Source organism: Barbus barbus (genome assembly GCF_936440315.1).
Source record: "Barbus barbus genome assembly, chromosome: 30".
Taxonomy (NCBI): Eukaryota; Metazoa; Chordata; class Actinopteri; order Cypriniformes; family Cyprinidae; genus Barbus; species Barbus barbus.
In genome coordinates this window covers 20,265,574-20,290,588 of record NC_136758.1, presented here as the reverse complement: position 1 = coordinate 20,290,588, position 25,015 = coordinate 20,265,574, and the positions used below count along the sequence as shown (strand labels likewise).

Here is a 25,015-nt window from a genome sequence, read left to right as displayed (position 1 = left end):
GGCCAAGACCAAAGAGCTGTCCAAGGATGTCAGGGACAAGATTGTAGACCTACACAAGGCTGGAATGGGCTACAAGACCATCGCCAAGCAGCTTGGTGAGAAGGTGACAACAGTTGGTGCAATTATTTGCAAATGGAAGAAACACAATATAACTGTCAATCTGCCTCGGTCTGGGGCTCCATGCAAGATTTCACCTCGTGGAGTTTCAATGATCATGAGAACGGTGAGGAATCAGCCCAGAACTACATGGGAGGACCTTGTCAATGATCTCAAGGCAACTGGGACCATAGTCACCAAGAAAACAATTGGTAACACACTACGCCGTGAAGGACTGAAATCCTGCAGCACCCGCAAGTTCCTCCTGCTCAAGAAAGCACATGTACAGGCCCGTCTGAAGTTTGCCAGTGAACATCTGAATGATTCAGAGGAGAACTGGGTGAAAGTGTTGTGGTCAGATGAGACTACAATCGAGCTCTTTTGCATCAACTCAACTCGCCATGTTTGGAGGAGGAGGAATGCTGCCTATGACCCCAAGAACGCCATCCTCACCGTCAAACATGGAGGTGGAAACATTATGATTCGGGGGTGTTTTTCTGCTAAGGGGACAGGACAACTGCACCGCATCAAAGGGACGATGAACGGGGCCATGTACCGTCATGACGGTACATGGCCCCGTCCAGACCTTAATCCCATAGAAAATCTGTGGAGGGAGCTGAAGGTTCGAGTTGCCAAACGTCAGCCTCGAAACCTTAATGGCTTGGAGATGATCTGCAAAGAGGAGTGGGACAAAACCCCTCCTGAGATGTGTGCAAACCTGGTGGCCAACTACAAGAAATGTCTGACCTCTGTGATTGCCAACAAGGGTTTTACCACCAAGTACTAAGTCATGTTTTGCGAAGGGGTCAATTATTTATTTTACTCATTAAAATGCAAATCAATTTATAACTTTTTTGAAATGCGTTTTTTTTGGATTTTGTTGCTATTCTGTCTCTCACTGTTCAAATAAAACTACCATTAAAATTATAGACTGATCATTTCTTTGTCAGTGGGCAAACGTACAAAATCAGCAGAGAATCAAATCATTTTTTTCCCCACTGTAACTCTTCTGGAAAAAAAACGCAAATAAAAAACAAAAATATCAAGTACGACAACTGTTTTCAAGATTGATAATAAGAAATGATTCTCGAGCGCCAAATCATCATTTTAGGATGATTTCTGAAAGATCAGGTGACACTGAAGATTAGAGTAATGATGCTGAAAATTCAACTTTGCCATTGCAGGAATAAATTACATGTTAAAATTAATTATATATCAAATACACAATATGTTTAAATAGAAAACATTTATTTTAAATTGTAATTTTATTTCACAATTTTACCGTTTTCTGTATTAAATAATTCCTGGTTTGGTAATCATAAGAGAATTCTTGAAAAACATTTTAAAAAGTCTTATGAAGTATAGTTCAAGAGTACTATAGACTATTTCAAAGGTGAATTGACAGGCATGGAATACGACAAAAAAGCTCCTTTCCTTGTGTTCCAACAAAAAAATAAAAGCATGGGTTTGAAACAACATGATAGAAAATACTGACAGGATTTTCATTTTTGAGTAAAATAATCCTTGTGATAGATAGAGCATTGGTCTCAAACTCAATTCCTGGAGGGCCACAGCTCTGCACAGTTTAGCTCCAACCCTAATCAAACACACCTGATCCAGCTAATAATCAAACTCTTCAGGATCACTAGACACTTCCAAGCAGGTGTGAGTTGGAGCTGGTTGGAGCTTAGTCTCGAATAGCCAGACCTTCACACTGAAGGCTGAAGGTCTGAAATCCATGGCAGCTTTCATTGGCCAAGGCCTGCCCATGAGACCGTTTGACCGACATGTCAAACAACCAATCACAGTTTGTTTCGTTCAGCGTCACGTTTCGGGGGCGTGGAAATGTCGCCACAATATCAGACCGGTGTGTAAAACTCCCAGACGTATTTTGAAGATTCTATGCTGCGAACTTTAAATATTTTTCATACTTTTGAAAATCCAGCGTTAAGTTGATCCTGATAAGCGCTCGTTGTCACAGTTGTAAACATGGCGGCTTTCTTCTTTCGTGGGGGGGTTTGGTATCACGGCATCTTTGTTTCCAGGCGGAACGTTTCCACTTTTGTGTGCCATATGCATCAGACATGGGCGTGACGTCTGAGGCTGAGACTAGTTGGAGCTAAACTCTGCAGAGCTATGGCACTCCAAGAATTGAGTTTGAGATCACTGTAATAGAGTGTTACCTCTCAATGAATGTACCACTGCAGGTGCCAAGAATGTATAGACAGCTGAGAATCCTGTAGCAACAGGAGTGCACTTCATCCACTGAAAGAAAAAAATAAATCATATATTTAAAAAAAAAAAAAAAAATGCTAGTTTTTGCAAGCATTCTTGCATCTTTGAAGTTCAGAGCAAATAAAAAACTGATTCTACTACAATTCATCCCAACTGTGTGTGAGATTTATTCATAATACAGTTGGACTTGTAAAAGAGGAGTATTAACGAAATGGTAATGAGTTCATACAGAGCAAAAATGTACAGGATGAATGATTCAACACATGATGCTGCTGTCCTACAAGTCTTCTTATCGCAGAGATGCCTGCTGTAGTCCTGCAGTGTGGAACAAACAGTATTTTCTCTTGCCAGTACACTTGTGAAGATGATTGTTTATAGAAGTAATATAAGCACATTTTCAAGAGGAAAATTCTCTGGTCACAGAGAATGTGAACGAATACCAAATGCCATTGGACAAAACAGTGAATGTTTTTTCACAGTCAACTCTTTGGATCTGGTGCAATATATAACAGTATATAACATTACTGAATGCACATTTGAGCTGAACCTAAAGAGATTCGTCCACATGACCATGATCAAACATAAGAGGGGTCAAACACAGGGCTGATTCCTGTGCAGACAGGAAATCAAGTGTCACTCTAATTGGCAAAACAGGTCATTGGAAAGGGAAGTGATCTGCTCAACCCAAAATCTTTGTGAATATTTTTCCACTGCCTTTCCACAACTTCCATTTATTTTCCCTCCATCTGTTCATTCATCATAGGACACACTAATCTATTCATTATTCACCCAATTAGCTGCTGCTGTTTCTTCCATCCATTCCGCTCTCTCTTACCGATCAGTCCCCCTCCGTGCTGCCTCTGGGCATCGTGCAGGAATAAAGCGGTGAGCACCGGGATCAGGGTGGTGGTGGTGTATGTTATGACCTCACTGCTGTCTCCCCTGCTTTGGGCTCGGTTCAGTCCGTACTCATCCCAGGTCACATTATCTGCCGTTAGCTCGAGATCTTCAGCCGCTGCTTCAAAGAACGACCACAGCGACAGCCTGACGGATTCGTTAGTGGTTTTCATTACCATCCTAGAGACAAACAATTAGAATGAAAAATTAGAATGACCATAGAAAAAAGGCTCTAACACTCGCCAAGGCTAGATTTATTTGATCAAAAATACAGTAAAAACTGAGATATTGTCAAATATTATTACAAATTATAATTACCGTTTTCTGAAAACATCTTAATATTTTTTGTGGAAACTGTGATACATTTTTCAGGATTCTTTGCTCTTATATATATATATATATATATATATATATATATATATATATATATATATATAACTTAATTGAAAACTCTAATTGAAAAATTTCTGCACCAATAATTTCCCAAAAAATAAAATAAAATACAATAAAAGTAATAACCGGTTTTCCAAAATATGTCCTTCAAACTGCCATCGGTGGGATGAATGGCTTAGTTTTAGTTATCTCTGTTATCTAATTAAATATAAATTCTTACATGTTTTTATTGATTAATTTTTTATTTTGTTTTTACATTTTATTCAGATTTTTAAATCTATTATTCCATGTTTAAACATTACACAATTTACTGTTTATTTTATGTATTAACTTCACTAATCATTTATTGATTTCTCAAATGATCAGTAGACAAAAAAAGGTCCCCCACAGTGAAGGACATACAGCTAATTTGACAATTTCTTCTATATCACTGCACTGAGCATGCAGTGTAGCATTAACTATACCTTCCATCCAGGGACTGTGCCAGGATTTGTAGGCAGCTCACCAAAGCAACGGCATCATTTCCTAAGAGGAAACATGGCACTGAGCTCAATGTAATCCAGCCAGTAAAAAGCACCAGCTCCTGATTTATGTTTTCAAGGGTGGGTGGGTTAATAAAAATAATGAGGTATGTAAGCATTCACCTCAGCACTACAAGACTGGGGTGAGTGAACAATGGCAGTGGATAATGCTGAGAGTGCATGAGATGAATACAAAGTGCCTCTAAATTAAAAGTGTTTCTAGATAAATAATCAAGCAGGTTTTTATTGCAAACAAAAAAGAAAGACACAAAGGAGTATGAAGAAAAAGACACCAACCCGTACCAAACGAGATTCTGCGTCTGGCTAGAGCTCCGAGTTTACAGAATAAACTAGGAAATAACAGGAGAGAGGATGAATGTAAGAAAAAGAATGAGGGAAATGAATGTGAAAAAAACAAGACAGATAGAACTGAAAAAAAGATAATGACAGTAGCAAAGGTGAACATGGAGACACTGACTTGCAATCAGCCATATGTGTGTACGCAAACACACACATTTCTCCATCTTTGAGTAGTTTTTTCTAGAGTGAATTATATTTTCTGTCTCCTAAACATTTTTGCATTTTCAGATATTTATTACAGGTGCACTCAGTAACAATGTTTATGCTTCGCTATCTATATAAAAAAATCCACATGTAACATGATTTCAAGTCAGAAATGTATTCTTTCAAAAAGAGTAAAAACTCAATACTTGAAATTCACTTGCTGTGTATCCAAAAGGGATTACATGCCGAGATGCTAGCAATCTTCTTTTTAATACAAAATGCAAAAAAATAAAGTGATAAATAAAGTGATATGCTTCTTGGACACCAAATGGCGTGGATGCACAATCATGCAAGTTTTTATGTATTGTTGCATAAATGCTCTGTCACCCATGATTTATTCCATGAGCTAAAGGTTTCAAATAATGGGTGTTAAACTGAGTAGTATTTATCTGGTCATGTGGTCTTAACCCCCACTCAATGTAAAATAACATAGCTTTTATAAAGTTACAGAGGGCCGCTGACTCACATAATCACATGCAAATGTAATAAGAGTCTGTCATCACAAATTACCTTGTGGCCATCTCTTTTTCTTTATTGGTGGACTGGCAGCCATCTCTAAGTGTACAAATTGTAGCGGAGAGGAAGTAGAGATAGTGATTTTTGAAGTATTGCTCTAAAAGTGGCAGTACAACCTGGGACAGAAAGAAAAAGAGGCTTGAATAAAACAACAGTCACCAGCTGAAGAAACATTGATGAATTCTCATAGATTTCAGCGTAAAGTTCTGTTCCAAATGTCTGACCTAAAGAAAACTGACCTTAATAAAGAAATTAATTTGTTGTTCATGGGGAACATTCTCAGCCCTGTTAATCTGCCCTCGAGCCTGAGAAACCTCTGCAAAACACAAAACGGTTTTCACATGCATCAGACAAATGAGACAACATAGCTGAAATTAATTGATATTATGATCATTTTAAAGAATAGTTTGCCCAAAAAATGTTTTATTCACTAAAAATCTCAAAATCTTAGATCTCAAATCTCATTTACACCAGTTATTTTAGTACTATAATACTATCTATTGATATTTTAATTAGTTTTTGTTTTTTAAATTTAGTAATTATTAGTAGTTTAACTTTCAATATTTAGGCTTTTGTCATTTTTACTATTTTTTAATATTTCTATTTAGCTTTATATTTATTTCAATTTTAGTTTCAATAATTTTAGTACTTCAACTTCAACTGCACAAACTATTTTTAATAATTAAAAATTACTGATTCACACGTCTACATATTGAACATAACGTTCATATTTGAATATTAACATTGGCTCTATGAATGCTTTGAAAGCAGATTTAATATGAAAGCTAGTCATTTGATATTTATTATATGGCTTCAAGAGACTTGGACTACTGTGATTTTTTTTTTTTTTTTTGAGCTTGACTGCATCTGTCCACATCTCATTTGATTATATAAAAATGAGCTATGGTAACTTTTTTGAGCTACATTTTTGCATTAGGATTTGGAAAGGCATGAGGACGATTGATCGCAGAATTTTAACTTTTGTGTAAACTATCCTTTTAACACCCCTTTCAGATTAGTGAGGCCTTGAAATTACAGGGCAGAAGAACGGGGGAATGTGTGTGTGTGTGTGTGTGTGTGTACGTGCGTGTTTTTGTGACATATGAGGACACAAATTTGTGTAATGACACAGGTATGACATAGCTATTTTCAAGGAGGAGGTGATTTATGAGGACATTTCCCCATGTCCCCATATTTCAAAAGGCTTATAAATCATACAGAATTAGTTTTTTTGAGAAAGTAAAAATGCACAAAGTTTCCTATAAGGGGTAGGTTCAGGTGTAGGGTTGGTGTAGGGCGATAGAAAATACGGTTTGTACAGTATAAAAACCATTACACCTATGGAATGTCCCCACAATTCACAAAAAACGTGTGTGTGTCTAACCCAGCTCTAGTAACTGCTCCTGGGTTTGCTCAGTGAGACAGAGGGCTTGCTGCAGCAGGCCGTAAGCAAAGCGGCTCGCAATCGCTGGGGAATCAGCATCTGCCACCTTTCTGTTCCTGTGCAGTGAAAATCCAGTCAGTAAAAATGCAATGGACACTTCAAAGGCATGATGCTCATTCTAGTATCCAGTAGCAGGAAAGCGTCCTCACCTCCTCACTGAGTACCCATTGATGTGGAAGAACTTGAGAACATCTTGAGCTTTGTCTCTGACTCGACTCTTGTCTTTGACACTCAGAGCATCATACGGTAAAAGCAGAGGGTGGCTGCCCCCACCTGGACATAAACAGCATCAGTATTAACAGCTGAAATGATTCTGGTCTAATTTGGCTTTGAGGCAATTCCCATTGTTAAAGGAGTTATATATAAGCATTGCATTATAATTAATTAAACTGGCGACAGTTATTAAATTAATTCCTGCAATTAGTTTGTTGCCTTAGTAGTTAGTGCATATTACACAGCTCTCTGCAATAGCTGACTGTAATATTGTTTTATTAAATTTCTTTGATATTTTGTTATAAGCAGGATAGTGTACAACAGGTTATTATAGCACTAGAGAAAAACACTTCAGAGTGCCACTGATGATGATTTTGTAACATTATTAGTTTATAAAATATTGAAAAATATGAGTGCAAATAGCAATATCAAAGGTTAAGAACTGCTTACAGCAAATATCTTTCATTGCCTATACTACTGTAGTACACTACACAACCCAAGAGTTTGTGGTCTGTATGATTTCTTAGTTTGAAGTATTGTATGCTTTTATTGCATTTATTTAATCAAAATATAGTAAAAGCAATAGTTTTGTGAAATATTGTTACAATATAAAATAACTGTTTTCTATTTTAATGTTTTTAAAAGTAATTTATTCCTGTAATGGCAAAGCTGAAATTTTAGCAGTCAAGTCCACACCACTTCCACACACACCCAGTATTCCTATTTCAGTGTTTTGTTTCACTGTAATACGCAGGTGGCTGCAGGAACCCTAATTTAATTCACATTTCTCACAGCAGACCATCTATAACACACACCTTTACTCTCCAGTTCCTGGAGTTTCCTGGCTGCCCAGATGTGATGATAATTCTCAGCCAAACGCTCTGCCATGGCCTTCAACACCAGATTGAAAGTGCAGTTATTTTTAATCCTGTTAATGTACAAAGCTTGGCTGGCGATATATAGACAGTATATGAGGCAATTTCTAAAATGACTTGTAAAATATGTTCTGTTATTTGGCCAACTTGGATTTGAAAAATTTCAATAAGCTATTCAACAAAAGTTACTAAAAATAAAAGCAGTAATCAATGGTTAATTATGTAAGATCCTATTTGATCCCCGTTGGACTGGTTTATATTATATGGAATTAATTGAAGCTGCTTACATACTGATCCCAGGTCAGAGTGACACTGCTGGTATCCACAAGCTTTGGACTGAACGTGGAAGCTCCTTCAAAAGACAGCTATTAAAAGACAAAACACAATTTATGTTCTCCAAAGAAACACAATGCATTTATCTGGTTTGAAATCAAGCATTTGTCAAACCGAAGTGCAGTCTGTTTTGAATGCATCCCGTGTTCTCTGACTAAGCAATGTCTTTTAAAAGCCTAAGAGCTGCTAATCCAGTCTTGGCGAGTACGAGTGGCGAGTCTATTCTGAATCCCAATCGCTTTGTGGCGTGTGCAATACAAAACAGAAAGAATGCACAGTGGTCAAAGTGGAAAACAAAATCAACACATTATTGGTCTGCTGAAATGCTAAAACATATTTTAAGAAATGTTAACAGAGATAATAATGTTAACATTATGGAAAACTATTACACACATAAAAACAATCAAGAATATGATTTAATATCAGTGCTGTTTTACTTATAATATTACCCATAATTTTGATATTTAATTCCATTTTATTATTAATATTGTTCTTATGATTCAAAAAAAGCCGAAGCAACAAGGTGTCCATTACCTTGCCAGACTGTGAGATCCTTCGAGCTGGGTTGTGAAAGCCTTGTGACTCCCCATCATTGGTCCTCTCAATGGTCCAGCCCAAGACCAGCATGCATTTCACTGTCTCTTTAATGACCCCTCGATAACCTTCTTTATCCTAAAATACAGAGCAACCTCACTGTGTGACAATAAACTGATGTTGTTATTTGTAATGTGTCGACATGTTTTGTGTATGAGGAGAGTTTGCTACCTTCTCAGATAGAGCTCTGTAGGGTTTTAGGAGTGGATGAACTTTAGCACTCTCAGAAAACTGTTCCCCATAAACCCAACCGTTACCAAACTAGAAAAGAATTATCAAACACAAATGGCTTTAAAACTACAGAATTCCCAAAGTTGTCACTATATTCTCGAGCAAACACCTGTAATAAGAATCTTTTTACCTTTTCCAGTGACCATTTCTCATGTGTGTGTTCAGCGTATTTGTTCACCACAAACTCAAGCACCTCTGGGATTGTCACACTATAAATGCATGAAACAACTGGATTATTATATGCATATCGAACAGTCATTCACACTATACTTTTCAGAAACAGATGAACTGAACTCGTATATCCAATAAACAGCCATTCACACTTCACTTTTCAGAAGATGATGAAGTGAAGATTAGTGAGATTAGTGCTGATCTCAGAGGTTCTCAGAAGATCTCAGTGCAAATGGTCCATTAAATCCAGCTCAAGCGGGTCTGTTTCAGCTGGTTTAGGATGTGTTATGGAACTGTAAGTCTACAGAAGTCTTACTTTGAGGTGTCCAGGGGTCGAGGACAAAACCGTCTCTCTGAATCCATTGTCGAGTGTCTCTCTTGTCCTCCTGTGCAGCCCGGGTCAAGGTGGTCAGGAGGAATCGCCCCAGCAACTGCACTGAGACAACCCAGAGCCAGTTTGAATAGGTCTGGATCGTAAGACTGTGGACGAGATTGAAAAACAAACATTTTGATTGCAATTCAAAATGAAATTCAAACAGTTTGATGCATAAAAAAAGAACAGACAGAATTTTGTGGTCACTTGGTTTGAAATGGAGATTTTCTGTCTTTTCTCACTTTTTTGGCAAGAGCACTGAATATCCCCCAAAACAGCTTTCTGGTCAGACGAAGTTCTTCCTCTGAGGCAGAGCCAAAGCCACCCCATCCATCATTCCGACAGTAGTACTTCCTGCTCTCCTCATAATGATTGGTCAACAGCTGGAAGAAGCGACCACAGTGATAAGCAGAATTGCTTTAGAAAAACATTATTTTTTTATTTCATAAATGTAATGTTTTTTCTTTAGACCTTGAGAGGCATCTTGGAGTTTTCTGATAGTTGAGGGATGTCAAACACAAGATTCTGCAGCAGAGACTGCAACATGGAGGAATTCAGTTTTCTGTGGGAACAAAATTGTTATAAATAAATGATAACGGGTTATAAATAAACAGACCTATACAATATGGAACTGTTTCTTAACATCTGATCTTAAAATACAGTATTTGACAGTCCTAAAAGAGCAAGAACAGGCAGACAAAGATACAATGACTTCCACTATAATGGTCTATTATTACAGAGCTTTTTTTTTTAAACCTTCACTATTGTAACTGTGCCATTCATGGCTTTTACTGTATAATAAAATCAATACAAAAAAGCAAAATCGAACATCCTCACCCGCACACTGCCAGCAGACAGTCCTGGATAGCATCTCTCTGGGCCTTGGTCAGTCCGCTGGATTTAGAGAGACTGTAGACACCCTGCAGGAGCTCGTCCACCAGCCCAGTCCGCAGGGAAGAGGAGTCACACAGCAGAGAGGAATATTTACTCAGCAATGGAAGCACAGCCACACATATGTAGCGATTAAGGGCCAATGCCATATCTGTTCCACCTAACCCCGTCTGCAAAGACAGAAAATAAATCTATATATACAAAGCTGATTTTTCAGCAACCATTACCAGTATTCAGGGTCACATGATCCTTGAGAAATCATTCTAATATGTCGATTTGGTCCTCAAGAAACATTTATTATCATCAATGTTGAAAACAGTTGTGCTGCTTAATATTCTTGTGGAATCGTGAATTATATGAATGGACAGTTCAAAAGAACATATTTTATTTGAAAACAGAAATCTTTTTTAATATTATAAATGTCTTTACTGTCAATTTTGGCCAATTTAATGCATCCTTGCTGAATAAAAGTATTAATTTCTTCTTTCTAAAAAAATGATTAACCCCAAACTTTTGGTAATGTGACTTCTGTGTTTTGGTAATCTCTTCAGTTTTGCAACTACAGGAGCCACATATCAACGGCGTGGCCTGTTTTAGGGGTGGTAGAAATTATATTTTCTTTTTATGTTGCATTCAGACAGAGCTGATGAAACATGTAGAACAGAGAACACTGTTGGAATATGTCAAATTGAAACTGCAAGCCTGTAAGACCCCAATAACCTTTATTTTGGCGTCCACTGCAGGATTCAAACCTTAATTAGGGGGTTCAGACTCCACAAACTCAAGACTTTCAGTAAATAAATGACTTAAATTTCAGATTTATTTCTCGCACAAAACAATTGTTTGCCCTCATAAGACTTATAAGGAATAGAGTGCATGAGTTGAACTGCTTTGATGATGTTTTATGACATTTTTGGAGCTCAAGAACTCCATCCCCACTTATTTGCATTATATGGAAAAAGGCACCACAGAGATTCAGCTAAAATTCCTTTTGTGTTTCACAGAAGAAAAGGTCACATGGGTCAAAAAAGGTCATATCGGTTTGAAATCACGTAATGACAGTATTCAAATTTGGGTGAACTTTTCCTACATATAACATCTGCTCACTTACAGCATCCATGTTAACAGCCGCTTGCAGGTCCAGCAGGAAACCATTCTCCAGTAGACGCAGCAAGAACTGCTGGTCCTGAACTCCATAAACCCTGTCCAAAAACAGCACCATGGCTGCTTTGTGATCCGGACAAAATATCCGAGACATGTCAGGCTCCACCACCAGATCATCTGAGTATAACAAGAACAAAATATTTTCAACCACCAATGAATCACTTTTAGACATAAATTACCCTACTACACATCTTTGCCAGCAGCTCCAAACTAAATTTACTGAGTTTATTTAAAAACTGAGCTCAGATGCTCTCATTACACTGATTTCATTTTTTAAGAAAGATAAATCAATAGTCAGGAAAATAATAATTTTTACGTCATGAATGTATATTTTAGGTAAGTTCAACAAGTCAACAAATGCACACAATCATACGCACCTGTGTTTACAAGTGGTAAACTAAAAGCAATATTGATGATTCCCTCCAGATCCTCTCTGGGAACGAGAGACCTCAAGATTGCCCTGATCCGGATGGCCTCACCTTTCCCCGCTTCTATGAGCTGCAGGTCATTTACACACACAACAGAGACACCCATTAGCAAACCTTGAAGAACCTTTCAAACCTTTAATGAAAACTGACTATGCCTTAAAAAGTAGATAAAACCAATAAGCCCCTTTCCAACTAAATCCTTCAAGCAGATTACGAGGCTCTTATCTAGCTTTCCCAGCGGATTTCCCGAAACACTTACATGCGTCTCAGGGGCGCAACGACCCAACAGATCAATGAGAGCAGAGTAGAAGGTCATTATGGCGTGTCCCATGTGAATGACATCATCATCTTCATCATCAAGCATGTCACTAGAAGTGCCGGTCAGAATGAGATATGGGCATGAACGAGAATGGATAAGACGGGATAAAATCGAAACATAACACTCACAGTGTCCGGTTGGAACTGTGTGTACTGGCTGCACTGGTTCCATCCTGCAGGTGGGAAATTCTGATGGCTTCCTCCATAGTTGCTAGAAGACCATTTCCCCCCTCCCCTCGAAGGGCGGGACCAAAGCACTCAGGTCGGCGAATCAGAAGCCTCACTACCACATAGGCGTTCTCCTCAACACTCTCACCTGTAGGAGGAGAATAACCAATCAAAACCAACCAGAGGTGTTTAATTAGGATTCACTAGGTCTGGATTCGGGATTAAAACTGCTCATTACCATTGCAAAATACTGCAAAACGCAGGAAGTCCAGGTAACGTTCTCCCTCTACAGGATTCCAACCAATATCTGGGTACCCTTTGGAGACCAGCAGAGCACAACTTCGCAAACCACAGCCTCCCAAATACTGCACCACCTGTACAAACGAAAAACCAGTACAGACAGTTCAATATCACCAAATGTCAGAAGTGGTGTAGAAGAGAGATAAAAGAATAAGTCAGTGAGACATACTTTCTCCAGATCTGCCTCTGTAAGAGCAAGCGCCAGTTCGTTGTTGTCCATGACAGAAGCAGCCGCCACATCCAGAGGAGTTGAACCCCTCATTGAGGGAGAAGCTGATAAGAAAAATCATATTTATTTTGTCTACTTCCTTCAAAATGTTCAGGTTGTAGGTTATTTATGAGTTTAACCAATCAGCCCAATTTAAACATACCAAGTCCAACATTACTGTTGTCCAGCAGGTAGCTGAGATGATCAAACATGGCCCTCTGATTATGACGACTGATTCGACAAAAATAACAAAGGAAACGACAGCAGTGCGCAACCATCTTAGGGAACATGATTTCCTTAATGAGGCCAGAGGATAAGAGTTAGCAGAGCACCTCATGGGCGTGAATAAATCAAAACACTGCACTTAATGCAATGATTAAGTTCTAATTTGAGTGGCTCAATTATGTAGTTGACATTTTACAACCATAATGAACGCAGAAGCTGATAATCACAGCAAGTACTTGATGTTATTATGATTACCTTAGATTCTCTAGCACCAAGGACATTCACCATAACTTCCATGACGGTCTCATGCATCCCCAGGGCTCTCATCAGATTAGGATGCTGATAGAAAACTTTATTGTTCATAATGTCACTACACAAGAGAAAACACAGGTCTCAAATTGAGAATAAAACTTGCTTGGGCATAGTAGTCCATCAGAAATATTGGATGATTTAATAAGTGGAAACTGTATGATGGGATGTGTCAAAAAATAAGTAATTTTACTGGCTGAGATGTTTTATTGGTACTCTATTCAGTGCCTGATTAGAAATGTCACTTTATGATGCATTTGTGCTTAATCATAAAAATACACTACCGTTCACAAGTTTGAGGTCAGTAAAAAATGTTTTAGGTTTTTGAAAGTAAAAAGAAAGATTCCTATTTTAATATATTTTGAGATATACTTTATTCCTGTGATTGCAAAGCTGAATTACTCCAGTCTTTATGTCACATGATCCTTCAGGAATCATTTGGTGCTCAACATTTTTTCAACTTTTGTGGAAACTGTGATGTCTTGTTTTTGTTTGTTTTTTCGGGATAAATAACCTTCTGAACATTAGCGTATGTTAATTTTTTTCTCTTTTAAAATGCACATATTAACATTATATTACCTAAATTAAAATGATCAACTTAAATATCTTCCTTTCTTTGGGTTTTCAGTTAGCTGCAGTTTTAACATCTCTATCTTGATTCATAATAAGTACATTTTTACACAAAACTGATACAAAAAATGTCAAATAACCATATTAATTTTTATTAATTCATTAATTAAGATTGATGCTACTCACATGCTATTTGATTAAGTCATGTGTTAAAGCATAGTATTGTTTGAAATGGTTAATGCTGCATAATGCTGGGGAAGTCGTGGCCTAATGGTTAGAGAGTCGGACTCGTAATCCAAAGGTTGTGGGTTCGAGTCTCGGGCCGGCAGGGATTGTAGGTGGGGGGAGTGAATGTCCAGCGCTCTCTCCACCCTCAATACCACGACTGAGGTGCCCTTGAGCAAGGCACCAAACACCCAACTACTCCCCGGGCGCCGCAGCATAAATGGCTGCCCACTGCTCCGGGTGTGTGTTCACAGTGTGTGTGTGTTCACTGCTGTGTGTGCACGTTGGATGGCTTAAATGCAGAGCACAAATTCTGAGTATGGGTCACCATACTTGGCAGTATGTCACTTCACTTCACATAATGTTTCACTTACTATAATTTTTTTTTAAATATGTAGTACACAGTACACAGTGTATACTGTGCAGTATAGAATAAGTAATTATATAGTATTACATTACAAACCCAGTCATCTTCTCTCACCCTAATCCTCTGATCATGAGTTCTTCCTCTTCTTTGCCCATCCTGGCTGTGAGCAATGATCGAATGCGTGCTAGAGCCCACTGTAGATTAAGAGTGTCTTCCACAGATGTCTGGCTGATACAGTAAGCCTTCTGTAGTGGTGCAGACATCTGGCCTCCCAGCCCAGCATACTGTTGATGCAGCAGGCTGAAAACAGCATGCACCAGAGCTGGGTCTTCTATCGTCCCCTCCTGGGCCCAGTGCAGCATGGTCTCTGAGATCAGCTGCTGTAGTGAGACTAGAAAGAGAGAGGTCTGTTTTAACTTCACTCATCTGGTGTGTAATTGAAAGAACCTGTATGGTTTTACAAGTAACAGAATCAAGATGCTGTATTAATACAGTTCATAACACAACAATGTGATCCCAAAATAATGAAAAAGATCATTTTTGAGAGCCAAAAGAGACTGATTCCTACCAGGTTTGTTCACAATCTCTTCAGGCAGGCAAGACATTCTCCTCTTTAAATGAATTATTTTATCCACTAGGCTTTGGAGGTGATTCCTGACTGACTGATTGTCCTCATCCTCATTCTCCGAATCACTGTCTATCTCAATTCCTGTATTAAACAAAGTAAAAAAGATGTGAATAAATGCATATAAGAGGTTGTGATGCCAGTTAATGACAATACAATTATAGCATTCCATGTACTAATTGGTTGCCTACCACAGTGACTCATTAGATTCTGATGGAATTCCCACATCAAATCTTGGATGTCCTCTGGACATGGACATTCTTGACACTCTTCCCGGAAGCTCAACATCATGTTTATCTGGACAGAGAAAAAAAGGACACAACTCATTAGAGAAAGTTCAATCTGCATGAAATTAATATTCTTCATCTTTTCTAAAATTATGTTGTTGATCATTATGTGAATGATTCATTTCATTTATTTTTTTAACCTCATATTTAATCCAAAATATCATAACTCAATGTTCTGGTGAAACAACAGATTTGTCTCTGGGATAAGAATGCCAGACATCTCCAGTTATTTTGTCTGCATAAAACGTACCAGGTTACGTATGTAACCCAGGTTCCCTGAAGGGAACGAGAGCTACGTCCGAAGATGCTATGGGAACGCCATCAGCGTAACCGGCACTCTGAATATTGTATACAACCAGTCTAATGAATGGGCGAGGCGTCACGGGCGGGGTGACGTCACGACCAGGAAGTTATATAAGCACGTGCGGCGGAGCCGGCATCAGCTTCAAGTCATGAAGCAAGCGCTGGCAGGGATGCCGGAAGTGTGGCTCGGGATGTAGCTCTCGTTCCCTTCAGGGAACCTGGGTTACATACGTAACCTGGTACGTTCCCTTCCAGGAACTTCGAGCTACGTCCGAAGACGCTATGGGAACGCAATACCAACGCCGCCAGACTGACAAGTCCCTGCCTGGTGTCAGGCTGAAAGGATGGATGAGCCTGGAGTGGCTCTGATGTCGAGGTTGTAAAACCTGGCGAATGTCAGGGGCGTGGACCACCCAGCAGCGTTGCAGATGTCTTGCATGGAGACACCTGCCCAGAAGGCCTTGGAGGCCGCCACACCTCGGGTCGAGTGCGCTCTGACTCCCAGCGGCGGGGGAAGGTCAGAGGTCTCGTACGCCAGATTGATGGCATCCACTATCCACCTAGTAAGAGTGGGCTTCGTAACAGGAAGACCCTTCTTAGGCGGACCAAAGCACTCGAGCAGCTGGTCCGTCTTTCTCCACAGCCATTCTGTGGATATATGCGTCCAGTGCTCGCACTGGACACACACAGTTGTGCCTTTCCTGGTCGGGCTCCCTGAAGGGAGGAGGACAGAAGGCCTGGAGTACGACCGGCTATGGTACGACCGTCAGAACCTTCGGTATGTACCCCACACGGGGGTAGAGGAAGACTTTCGCCGAACCGGGCGCAAAGTCAATATGCGAAGGGGCCACAGATAGGGCCTGGAGGTCACTCACCCTCCTCAGAGAGGTGATAGCCAGCAGAAAGACGGTCTTGATGGTGAGGAGTCTATCAGTTATCTCCCCGAGAGGCTCAAAGGGTGCTCTGCACAGAGCCTCTAGTACCACAGCCAGGTCCCACGTGGGGACACGGGGTCGTACAGGCGGCCTCAGCGCACCGCGGAGGAAACGTGTAACCAGAGGGTGTCTGCCCACTGACAGGCCACCGATAAGGGCGTGGTATGACAAATAACTGCCACGTAGACCTTAGTAGTGGAGTGGGTTAACCCTGCGGAGAATCAGGCCTGCAGGAACTCCAGAACTGCACAAACTGGGCAGTTGACTGGGTCAAGGTGGCGGTCTCCGCACTTCAACGTACAGTTTCCTCGTGGAGGGAGCTCTGGATTAAAGGAGGGTCTCGACAACCTAGTCGATAGACCGGAAGCTATGAGTTGCGCCTGCTCAGAGGCCAAACCCACGGCTTCCATAGCTCCGGGCGAGGGTGCACATAGGTGCCCCCGGCCTGTGAGAGGAGATCTCTCCTGATCAGTACCGGCCACGGAGTGCCGTCAAGGAGAGAAATCGGGTCCGAGAACCAAACTCGGCCCGGCCAGAACGGTGCTACTAACAGTAGACTGACCGCGTCCTGGCGCACTCTCGCCAGAACTCCCGGGAGCAGAGCGATCGGGGAGGGAAGGCGTACAGACGGGGCATGGGCCGCGTCTGTACCATAGTATCCAGTCCCAGAGGAGCTGGAGGAACTAAAGAAAACCAGAGGGGACATTACGCTGACTCTGGAGTCGCGAACAGGTCTACCCGTGCCTGGCCCAACCTTCGAAATCTGCTTCACCCCTCGAGGTGAAGCATCCATTCCCCGGGCCTCAGCCCCTGTCTCGACAGAACGTCTGCTCCTACATTGAGATGTAAGAGACCACTGCCGTGCTGTCGGTGCGGACCAGCACGTGGTGATCTCTCAGGTCCGGGAGGAAGTGCTTGAACGCACGGAACACAGCTAGGATCTCTAGCTGGTTGATATGCCACGTCAAGTGGCGACCACTCCACAGACCGCGGGCAGGGTGGCCACTCATGACCGCACCCCAACTGGTGAGGGAGACGTCCGTCGCTAAGGAAACACGGCGACCAGGAGCTCCCGGCACCAGGCCCTAGGACAAGAACCAAGGTTTCCTCCACGAGTCTAAGGCACGGTTTCTCCATACAATGGCGTGATCCTTGACAATGCGAAGCGAGTCTCCCCTCAGGGAGACCCCCTTGGGTCTTGAGCCACCACTGTAGGGGCCTCATGTACAGCAGGCCAAAGGGAATCACACTGGACGCAGCTGCCATGAACCCAAGCTGTCTCTGCTTAACAGTGAATGGCTGGCCTTCTCGCACTCTCTCGACTGCCGCGAGGATCGACTCGATCCGAGCAGGGGATAACCGCGCCTGCGTCGTGGTCGAATCCCACACCACGCCTAGATAAGTGGTTCTCTGAACTGGAGAAAGCACACTCTCCTTGGCGTTTAGTCTTAACCCCAGATCTTTCATGTGGGCGAGAACGACATCTCGATGCCGAACCGCCAACTGCTCTATCTGAGCGAGAATCAACCAATCGTCGATATAATTTAGTATGCGGATGCCTCGCAGTCGCAACGGGACCAGGACCGCATCCACACACTTGGTGAAGGTGCGGGGTGAGAGTGCTAGGCCGAAGGGAAGAACCCGATATTGGTACGCTTTGCCCCCGAAAGCGAACCTCAGGAACTTCCTGTGAGAGGGAAGGATGGACACATGGAAATAGGCGTCTTTGAGGTCTATCGTGACAAACCAGTCCTCGGACCTGATTTGAGATACGATCTGCTTGACCGTCAGCATCCTGAACTTCAGCGATCTGACTGAGAGGTTCAAGAGACGCAAGTCCAGTATGGGCCTCAGCCCTCCGTCCCTCTTCGGAACAATGAAGTATCGGCTGTAGAAGCCGGTGTACACTTCGTGAGGTGGAACCAACTCTATGGCTTCCTTTTTCAGCAAAGTGTTGACTTCCTGTTCCAGGACCAGAGCCTGCTCGGGGCGGACCGTAGTCACGCAGACCCCGTTGAACCGCGGGGGCGGCCCATCGAACTGGATGGAATAGCCAGCCTCTACCGTGCGCAGGACCCAGAGAGACACGTTCGGCAGCCGTTGCCAGGCCGCCAAACGATCTACTAAGGGAATCAGTCTCTCGAGACTGACCTCTGGTGTAGAGAAGCGGCCAGACCGCTGTCTTGCTGGAGCGTACCGGCAGGGGACGCGTAGTCTGGCGGCTGGGGCGAGTCTCTCAGGCCCGCTGAGATCACAGGCGGTAGAACCTGAGAATAACGCTCGCTGGGACCTGCTGTGCCCTGGAACTGCAGGGTTGGCAGACAAATCCCCGGAGGGCACCGAGGGGAGACGGTCACCGTGAGCCGCGGTGTAAGCCGCTCCACCCCAGTAGGGGTCGTCCTCCGTAGTCCTGGGGCCCGCCCGTCAGGACATCTGAACAAACCAGAGAGACACATTCGGCAGCTCGCTGTCCAACGAGCTACTAAGGGAATCAGTCTCACGAGACTGACCTCTGGTGTCAGAAAAGCGGCCAGACCGCTGCCTCACTGCGGCGCACCGACAGGAGACGCGTAATCTGGCGGCTGAGGCGAGTTTCTCAGGCCCGCTGAAATCACAGGCGGAAGAACCTGAGAGCAACACTCGCTGGGACCTGCTGTGCCCTGGAACAGCAGGGTTGACAGACAAATCCCTGGAGAGCACCTGAGGGGAAACGGTCACCGTGTGCCGCGGTGTAAGCCGCTCCACCCCAGTAGGGGTCGCCCTCCGCGGTCCTGGGGCTCGCCCGTCAGGACCTGTTGCGCGAGGAGCTGGTATGCGGAGGAGGCTGCGCCCGCCCAGCAGCCACCTGAATTTCGAGAGCGCGCATACCATCTGCCCTCAAAGATTCCACCCGCGATCTCAACACCTCGGTGGAGATCGGGGAAAACTGAAGGCTCTTGTGGCTCCTCACACTGGGGCGAGAGAGGCGGCGAAACCTCGTCAACGCTCGTCACATCCCTTTTCCTCGGAGGACGCAGCGTCAAGCCCTCGTCTCGGGGGGAAGAGTACCGCTTCCGAACCGCGAGACGGGGCGCCAGATCTGGTGGATACGGGAGAAGATAGTTTCTTTTCCTTTCTCTTCTATATGCCCGCCAGCCAGATCAGCCTTTTCTCCTACGAGCCCCATGAGCGCAGCTGCCGCTCTGCCTCAGCAGAGCGGGACCGGCTTTATTTGTGTCTGTACAAAACACTGAAGCTTACAAAGCTCATCGATGCCTTCCTCATCCACCTCCTCGGAGGAAGACAGGCGGGGCGTCGCGCCCTCTCTCTGGGGGAAGAGAACCGCTTCCAAGCACAGAGAACGCGCGCTGGATCTGATGATCCATATGCGAGCCGCGCGAGCCCAGCCACCGCTCTGATTTTGCAAAGCGGGACCAACAGCGCGCTTGGCGAGCTCGCTATTACATTGGAGCGACGGAGGCGGCGAAACCTCGTCAACGCTCGTCTCATCAACCTCCTCGGAGGAAGAGAGATGAAGCGTCGAGCCCTCGTCTCTGGGGAAAGAGAACCGCTTCCGCACCGAGAGACGGGGCGCCAGATCTGGCGGATACGGGAGAAGATCCCCGTCTGACTCTCGCCAGCCAGATCAGCCTGCGAGCCCCACGCGTGCAGCCGCCGCTCTGACTCGGCAGCAGCGGGGCCAGCACCGCGTGGGAGGCTCGCGAAGGCTCCCTTCTCGAAGAGAGCCTTCCGGGTGCGGAGTGTGCGCAGCGAGAGCCGCTCACAGTGCAGGCAATCGGCTCCCTCGAGAGCTGATGCCGCATGCTCCGCACCCAAACAGACCACGCACAGGTTGTGTGTGTGTCCACTCGTTATGTAACGAGGGCAGGGACTAACACACAACCTGAAACGCGATCTGGGATCGCCCCTAGTCTTTGCCTTGGTTTTAGGCATAATCTCTTGGGTTTCTAAGACAGACAACACCAAATAAGACTCACAAGACACAAATCAGACTGACAATACACAGAGCGCTTGCTGAATGACAAAAAGCTGATGCCGGCTCCGCCGCACGTGCTTATATAACTTCCTGGTCGTGACGTCACCCCGCCCGTGACGCCTCGCCCATTCATTAGACTGGTTGTATACAATATTCAGAGTGCCGGTTATGCTGATGGCGTTCCCATAGCGTCTTCGGACGTAGCTCGAAGTTCCTGGAAGGGAACCTGCTGCTTTCTTATAATTGACTGCAAGCTCACATTCAGATACGCCTCCATCCAATCAACAACCAATGGATTGAACAACAGATTTCACTCAGATGTGCGTCACAATATGGAGGAAATTATCTGTTGCTATTTACATTACATCATGTCTTTAAATGGATCATTCTTTTTAAAAAATATCAGAAAGTTAACATTTATTCACCCTTACGATATTCCAGACCTTTATGACTTTCAGCAAACACAAAAGAAAATACATTTTCAGTGGTTCTAAAACAACACTAAACCCTACTGAATTTCATTTTTATAGATTTTTTTTCCACAAAATATCCTCTTTTGCTTTCCACACAGAAGAAAGAATGTCATACAGCAGGGATGTCCAAATATGTTCCTTGATGGCCACTGTCCTGCAGAGTTTAGCTCCATCCCTAATTAGGCATACCTGAATCAGCTAATCAAAATCTACAGATTCACTAGTGACTTCTAGGCAAATGTGCTGGAGCTAAACTCTGCGGGATGTTGGCACTGCAGAAGCAGGATTGGACACCTGTGTCATACAGGTTTGGAATGAGGTGAGTAAATAATGACTGAAATATACAGTCCAATCCAGTCAACCTATGACCTCTGACCTGTTCCTGTGGAGGAGAACGGAACTCTTTAGTTTTGCGTGCCGTGAGGGCAGCAGACATGTTGAGCGCATCCATAACTTCATTGTATCGGAAGTGCTGGTTGTCTTGAAGATGACCTACGAAATCACCTGAGAACGACATCACAGCTTCTACTCTGTGACGTACCTGGCAGTCACACAGGTACTTCAAAAGGTGGCACACCTGATGGTGAGAAATGAGAAATTGTGAGAAAGGGAGACAATATAAGAGAGAGAATCAGGTCAAAAACAGTGTTAACAGTGTTAAATGACATAAGAATGAGTAGATAAATTACAAAATGTTCATTTTTGGGTGTCCTATGCCTTTAAATGAACTGTGCCAACCTGTAATTTGACAGCTTCTGGAAGCTTCATCTGAAGAAGACTTTGCTGAGGGACATTATCCTCCCAGTCTCTACACTCCTTTTCCTCTCTTTCTCCATCACTTTCTTCTAGTTCATTCATCTCTTCTGTTTTGCATGTTCCTCTCATGTAACTTGCTGGAAGGATGAGACTAAACACGGCCTCCAGATCTGTCCCCTGATACACACCCATCAGCAGAAGAGTGTGAATTAAACTGAGCAGAGGAACCATAAGGAGCTCTATGCTTCCCCCCGCAGGATCCCGCACACCCTGCCATACTGCTGCCACTGCCTCCTTCAGCATTGTTATGACAACATCCTTTAATACATCCAATGGGAACTCTGGGCTGTTTTGGTGCAAGTTACTCCACAAAGCCCCGCCCTCATCTCTATCCATCACATCTATTTTATAAGCTCTGATGAAGCAAGGTGACGTAAAACACATTCTGGGCCATAAGGAAGTGCTGAGGTCACTTCCAGGGAATCTCTGCACCTTCCTATTGTTTTTGTAGAGCGTAATAGACTGTGTGGTGTCCATCATAGGCACAATATATTCGTGGGTCATAGCCTGCCTGGCACTGGCGTGGGCACCGAGGTGGGTGTTGATGAGGAGGTTGTAGTAACTTGTCCGCAGGTGACCTGGCATTCTAGAGCACTGCAAGGCGAACAAGAGTTGTGATTGGTCCACATGGCTGCAGAGGGCGTGGCTTACATGTGTGTTTCCATGAGCTGAAAGGGCTGAGTAGAGGTGAAGGGTGTGGTCATGGAACTTCAGGAGATCACGCAGTTCGGACAGTTCCAGAATGTCAACACACCTGAAAGAGGGAAAAGAGGATAATCACGAAAAAAAAAAAAAAAAAACTGTATTAGAATTTTTTTTTTATTATTTTTTTTTTTTCAAAAATGTTGAAAAGTGTGTAAAATGTTTTTTAGATGTACTAATTTTATTTATATTATACAAATATTACTGTATAATTTTAATGTTTAGTATTTTTAAACAGTTTTTTATGGGAAAATTAGCTGTAAATATTCAGATTAAAAATTACATTCTGAACTATAAAAATATGACACAAAACTATAAAATATGCCACAAAGTTATTAAATGTTAAATGTCAAAACTGTAATATTTTTGTTATATTTCCAGCTTCATAGATAAAACTAGCAGTTACTTGACATCTTCAACATGATCTCTGACCTGTTTTCCTCAGGTATATGCAGGGTCATGATCTGTTGGATCTGAGTACAGTGAGCTCTCCAGCCATATCTCTCCTCCAGACGGGTCACTTCCACAGGCTGAGTGTGGTCAGGTACTCGGGCCCACTGCATAAGCGTTAGGTGTTGAACACACAATCTAGGAGGACACTGAGGTTTTGCATTTCTTCTTTCACTCCGAAAAACTCCCGCTGATAGTGGCATCACATTCTGTGGGCAACAATACAAATTTGATGTTTTCTTTCTTATGTGCAGGAATGTTTTTTTTTTGTAGAAGCTTATAACTGTGTTTAAGTAAAGGTAATAATACAGTATAAGTTACGTATGGATATATAATATAATCTGTACTCTTGTTCTGATCCAAGCCAGAAATGGATGTATTTCAACCCATTTTAATAAGACTGATACTGCATTCAGCATTTTATTTATTAACACCAAAGGAGACATTGCTGGCAACGAAATATATTATTTGCAAGCTTGGTCTGAAAGATGCACTTTTTCAGAGATTTATTTGGTCTTCCACAGGCTGAAATGATGTCTGGCCATGGAAAACAGAACTCGTGAATTGGTTTACCTTGATACGTCCCAACTCAAATTGGAAGACATTAGAACTTGTGGCTTTAGCAAATACAGCAGGGAAGAGCTTGGTTCCAGGTTCCACCTACAAATGGAGAGACATCGCTCAGGTCAAACTAAAATAACAGACTAAATAAGGAGAATGTATGTCAAATAAAGTGTCTAGAAAGTGCTTTGTTTTTTGTGTATCGCTAAAATCACAACTACATAGTCAAAAAAAAAAAAAAAGGCATGCTTGAAATTAAAGTATTTTTCCAAATAAAAGCATAGGTTATTTTATGGGACAGTATACATCCAAAGATCATTTGGAAATATTAATGCATAACCTCTATGATAAATGGTAAAATATGCAAAGCTAAATATTTGAATGGGAATGCCAACACTGCTAACTGGTGTTTACCTGGTAGTGTGTTGCAAGTTCTTTGCCATTAGCAGTGAATGTCAGGAGCCCTGTTGCAGTGTCAACCAGACATCCAATCTCCAGGCCACAGCTGTTGCGACTATGGGACAAATTGCTGCCCTCTACTGCACACACCATGTAGCAGCTGCTACGCTTGACACTAACAAATAAATAAACACAGACTAATTTTATTATTAATTAATATACAGTTGTAGTATTTATTAGTTTTAGGTCACAATAGCAACACTAAAACACACACAAAGTAAAATTAATATTATGTATTATCACATATCACAACAAAATGACAAGAAAATAGCTATTTTTCTTTGTTTAAACATACAGCATCTCTTAAAGGCCCTATGATTCTCACCTCTCATGAACTTTGCCCCATTCATCCCCAAGAGTCACTGTGACAGTGCAAATGCTGTCCAGGTCAAAGGTCACATCATGATGGTGGAACTTAGAGGTTACCCACCCAACCCAAACATATGATGGCTCCTGACTGTAGGGGATTCTCACAGAGTAATAATACTGCAGTGAGAAAAACACAAAAAGAGAGATGAAATTATGTTAAACCCTGTCAAACCAAAACTACTTTTTTCAAAGGTCCCTTTCAGTGATGCAGTGACAAATGGATAAATAAGAAAAGGACTGTTGACTACCGTAGTGCAATGAACAAGGCGGTTGTTTTCATCTTTCTCAATGGCCATCACTTCCTCCAACAGACGTGCTGATGAGTGGCTGGTGTTTAATTCTGGTTTCTTCTTCTGCAGAAACCTACAGCCACCAGTTGATATAGGTATGTAATAAAGACAGTTTCAGTCAACAGTTACGTTAGCTCAAT

At 42.5% G+C, this 25,015-nt stretch overlaps 1 protein-coding gene across 1 annotated transcript in view; it reads right to left on the bottom strand.

The window, feature by feature from the left end:
* Positions 1-25,015, bottom strand: part of ryr2b (ryanodine receptor 2b (cardiac)) — a 55,794-nt gene that overhangs the window by 19,988 nt on the left and 10,791 nt on the right. The window contains exons 30-62 of the mRNA XM_079386099.1: positions 24,834-24,948; positions 24,542-24,702; positions 24,172-24,331; positions 23,770-23,856; positions 23,179-23,405; positions 21,967-22,798; positions 21,605-21,805; positions 15,446-15,551; positions 15,198-15,338; positions 14,744-15,020; positions 13,414-13,528; positions 13,097-13,229; positions 12,895-12,998; positions 12,664-12,799; positions 12,387-12,573; positions 12,199-12,307; positions 11,889-12,009; positions 11,459-11,628; positions 10,294-10,517; positions 9,928-10,018; positions 9,699-9,839; positions 9,400-9,563; positions 9,043-9,121; positions 8,853-8,942; positions 8,622-8,759; positions 8,042-8,119; positions 7,695-7,770; positions 6,816-6,939; positions 6,607-6,722; positions 5,462-5,538; positions 5,217-5,338; positions 3,167-3,408; positions 2,280-2,361 (exon numbers count right to left, since the gene is read on the bottom strand). Coding sequence (XP_079242225.1) covers positions 2,280-2,361; positions 3,167-3,408; positions 5,217-5,338; positions 5,462-5,538; positions 6,607-6,722; positions 6,816-6,939; positions 7,695-7,770; positions 8,042-8,119; positions 8,622-8,759; positions 8,853-8,942; positions 9,043-9,121; positions 9,400-9,563; positions 9,699-9,839; positions 9,928-10,018; positions 10,294-10,517; positions 11,459-11,628; positions 11,889-12,009; positions 12,199-12,307; positions 12,387-12,573; positions 12,664-12,799; positions 12,895-12,998; positions 13,097-13,229; positions 13,414-13,528; positions 14,744-15,020; positions 15,198-15,338; positions 15,446-15,551; positions 21,605-21,805; positions 21,967-22,798; positions 23,179-23,405; positions 23,770-23,856; positions 24,172-24,331; positions 24,542-24,702; positions 24,834-24,948 — 5,226 coding nt within the window. The remainder of the gene's footprint in view (positions 1-2,279; positions 2,362-3,166; positions 3,409-5,216; positions 5,339-5,461; positions 5,539-6,606; positions 6,723-6,815; positions 6,940-7,694; positions 7,771-8,041; positions 8,120-8,621; positions 8,760-8,852; positions 8,943-9,042; positions 9,122-9,399; positions 9,564-9,698; positions 9,840-9,927; positions 10,019-10,293; positions 10,518-11,458; positions 11,629-11,888; positions 12,010-12,198; positions 12,308-12,386; positions 12,574-12,663; positions 12,800-12,894; positions 12,999-13,096; positions 13,230-13,413; positions 13,529-14,743; positions 15,021-15,197; positions 15,339-15,445; positions 15,552-21,604; positions 21,806-21,966; positions 22,799-23,178; positions 23,406-23,769; positions 23,857-24,171; positions 24,332-24,541; positions 24,703-24,833; positions 24,949-25,015) is intronic.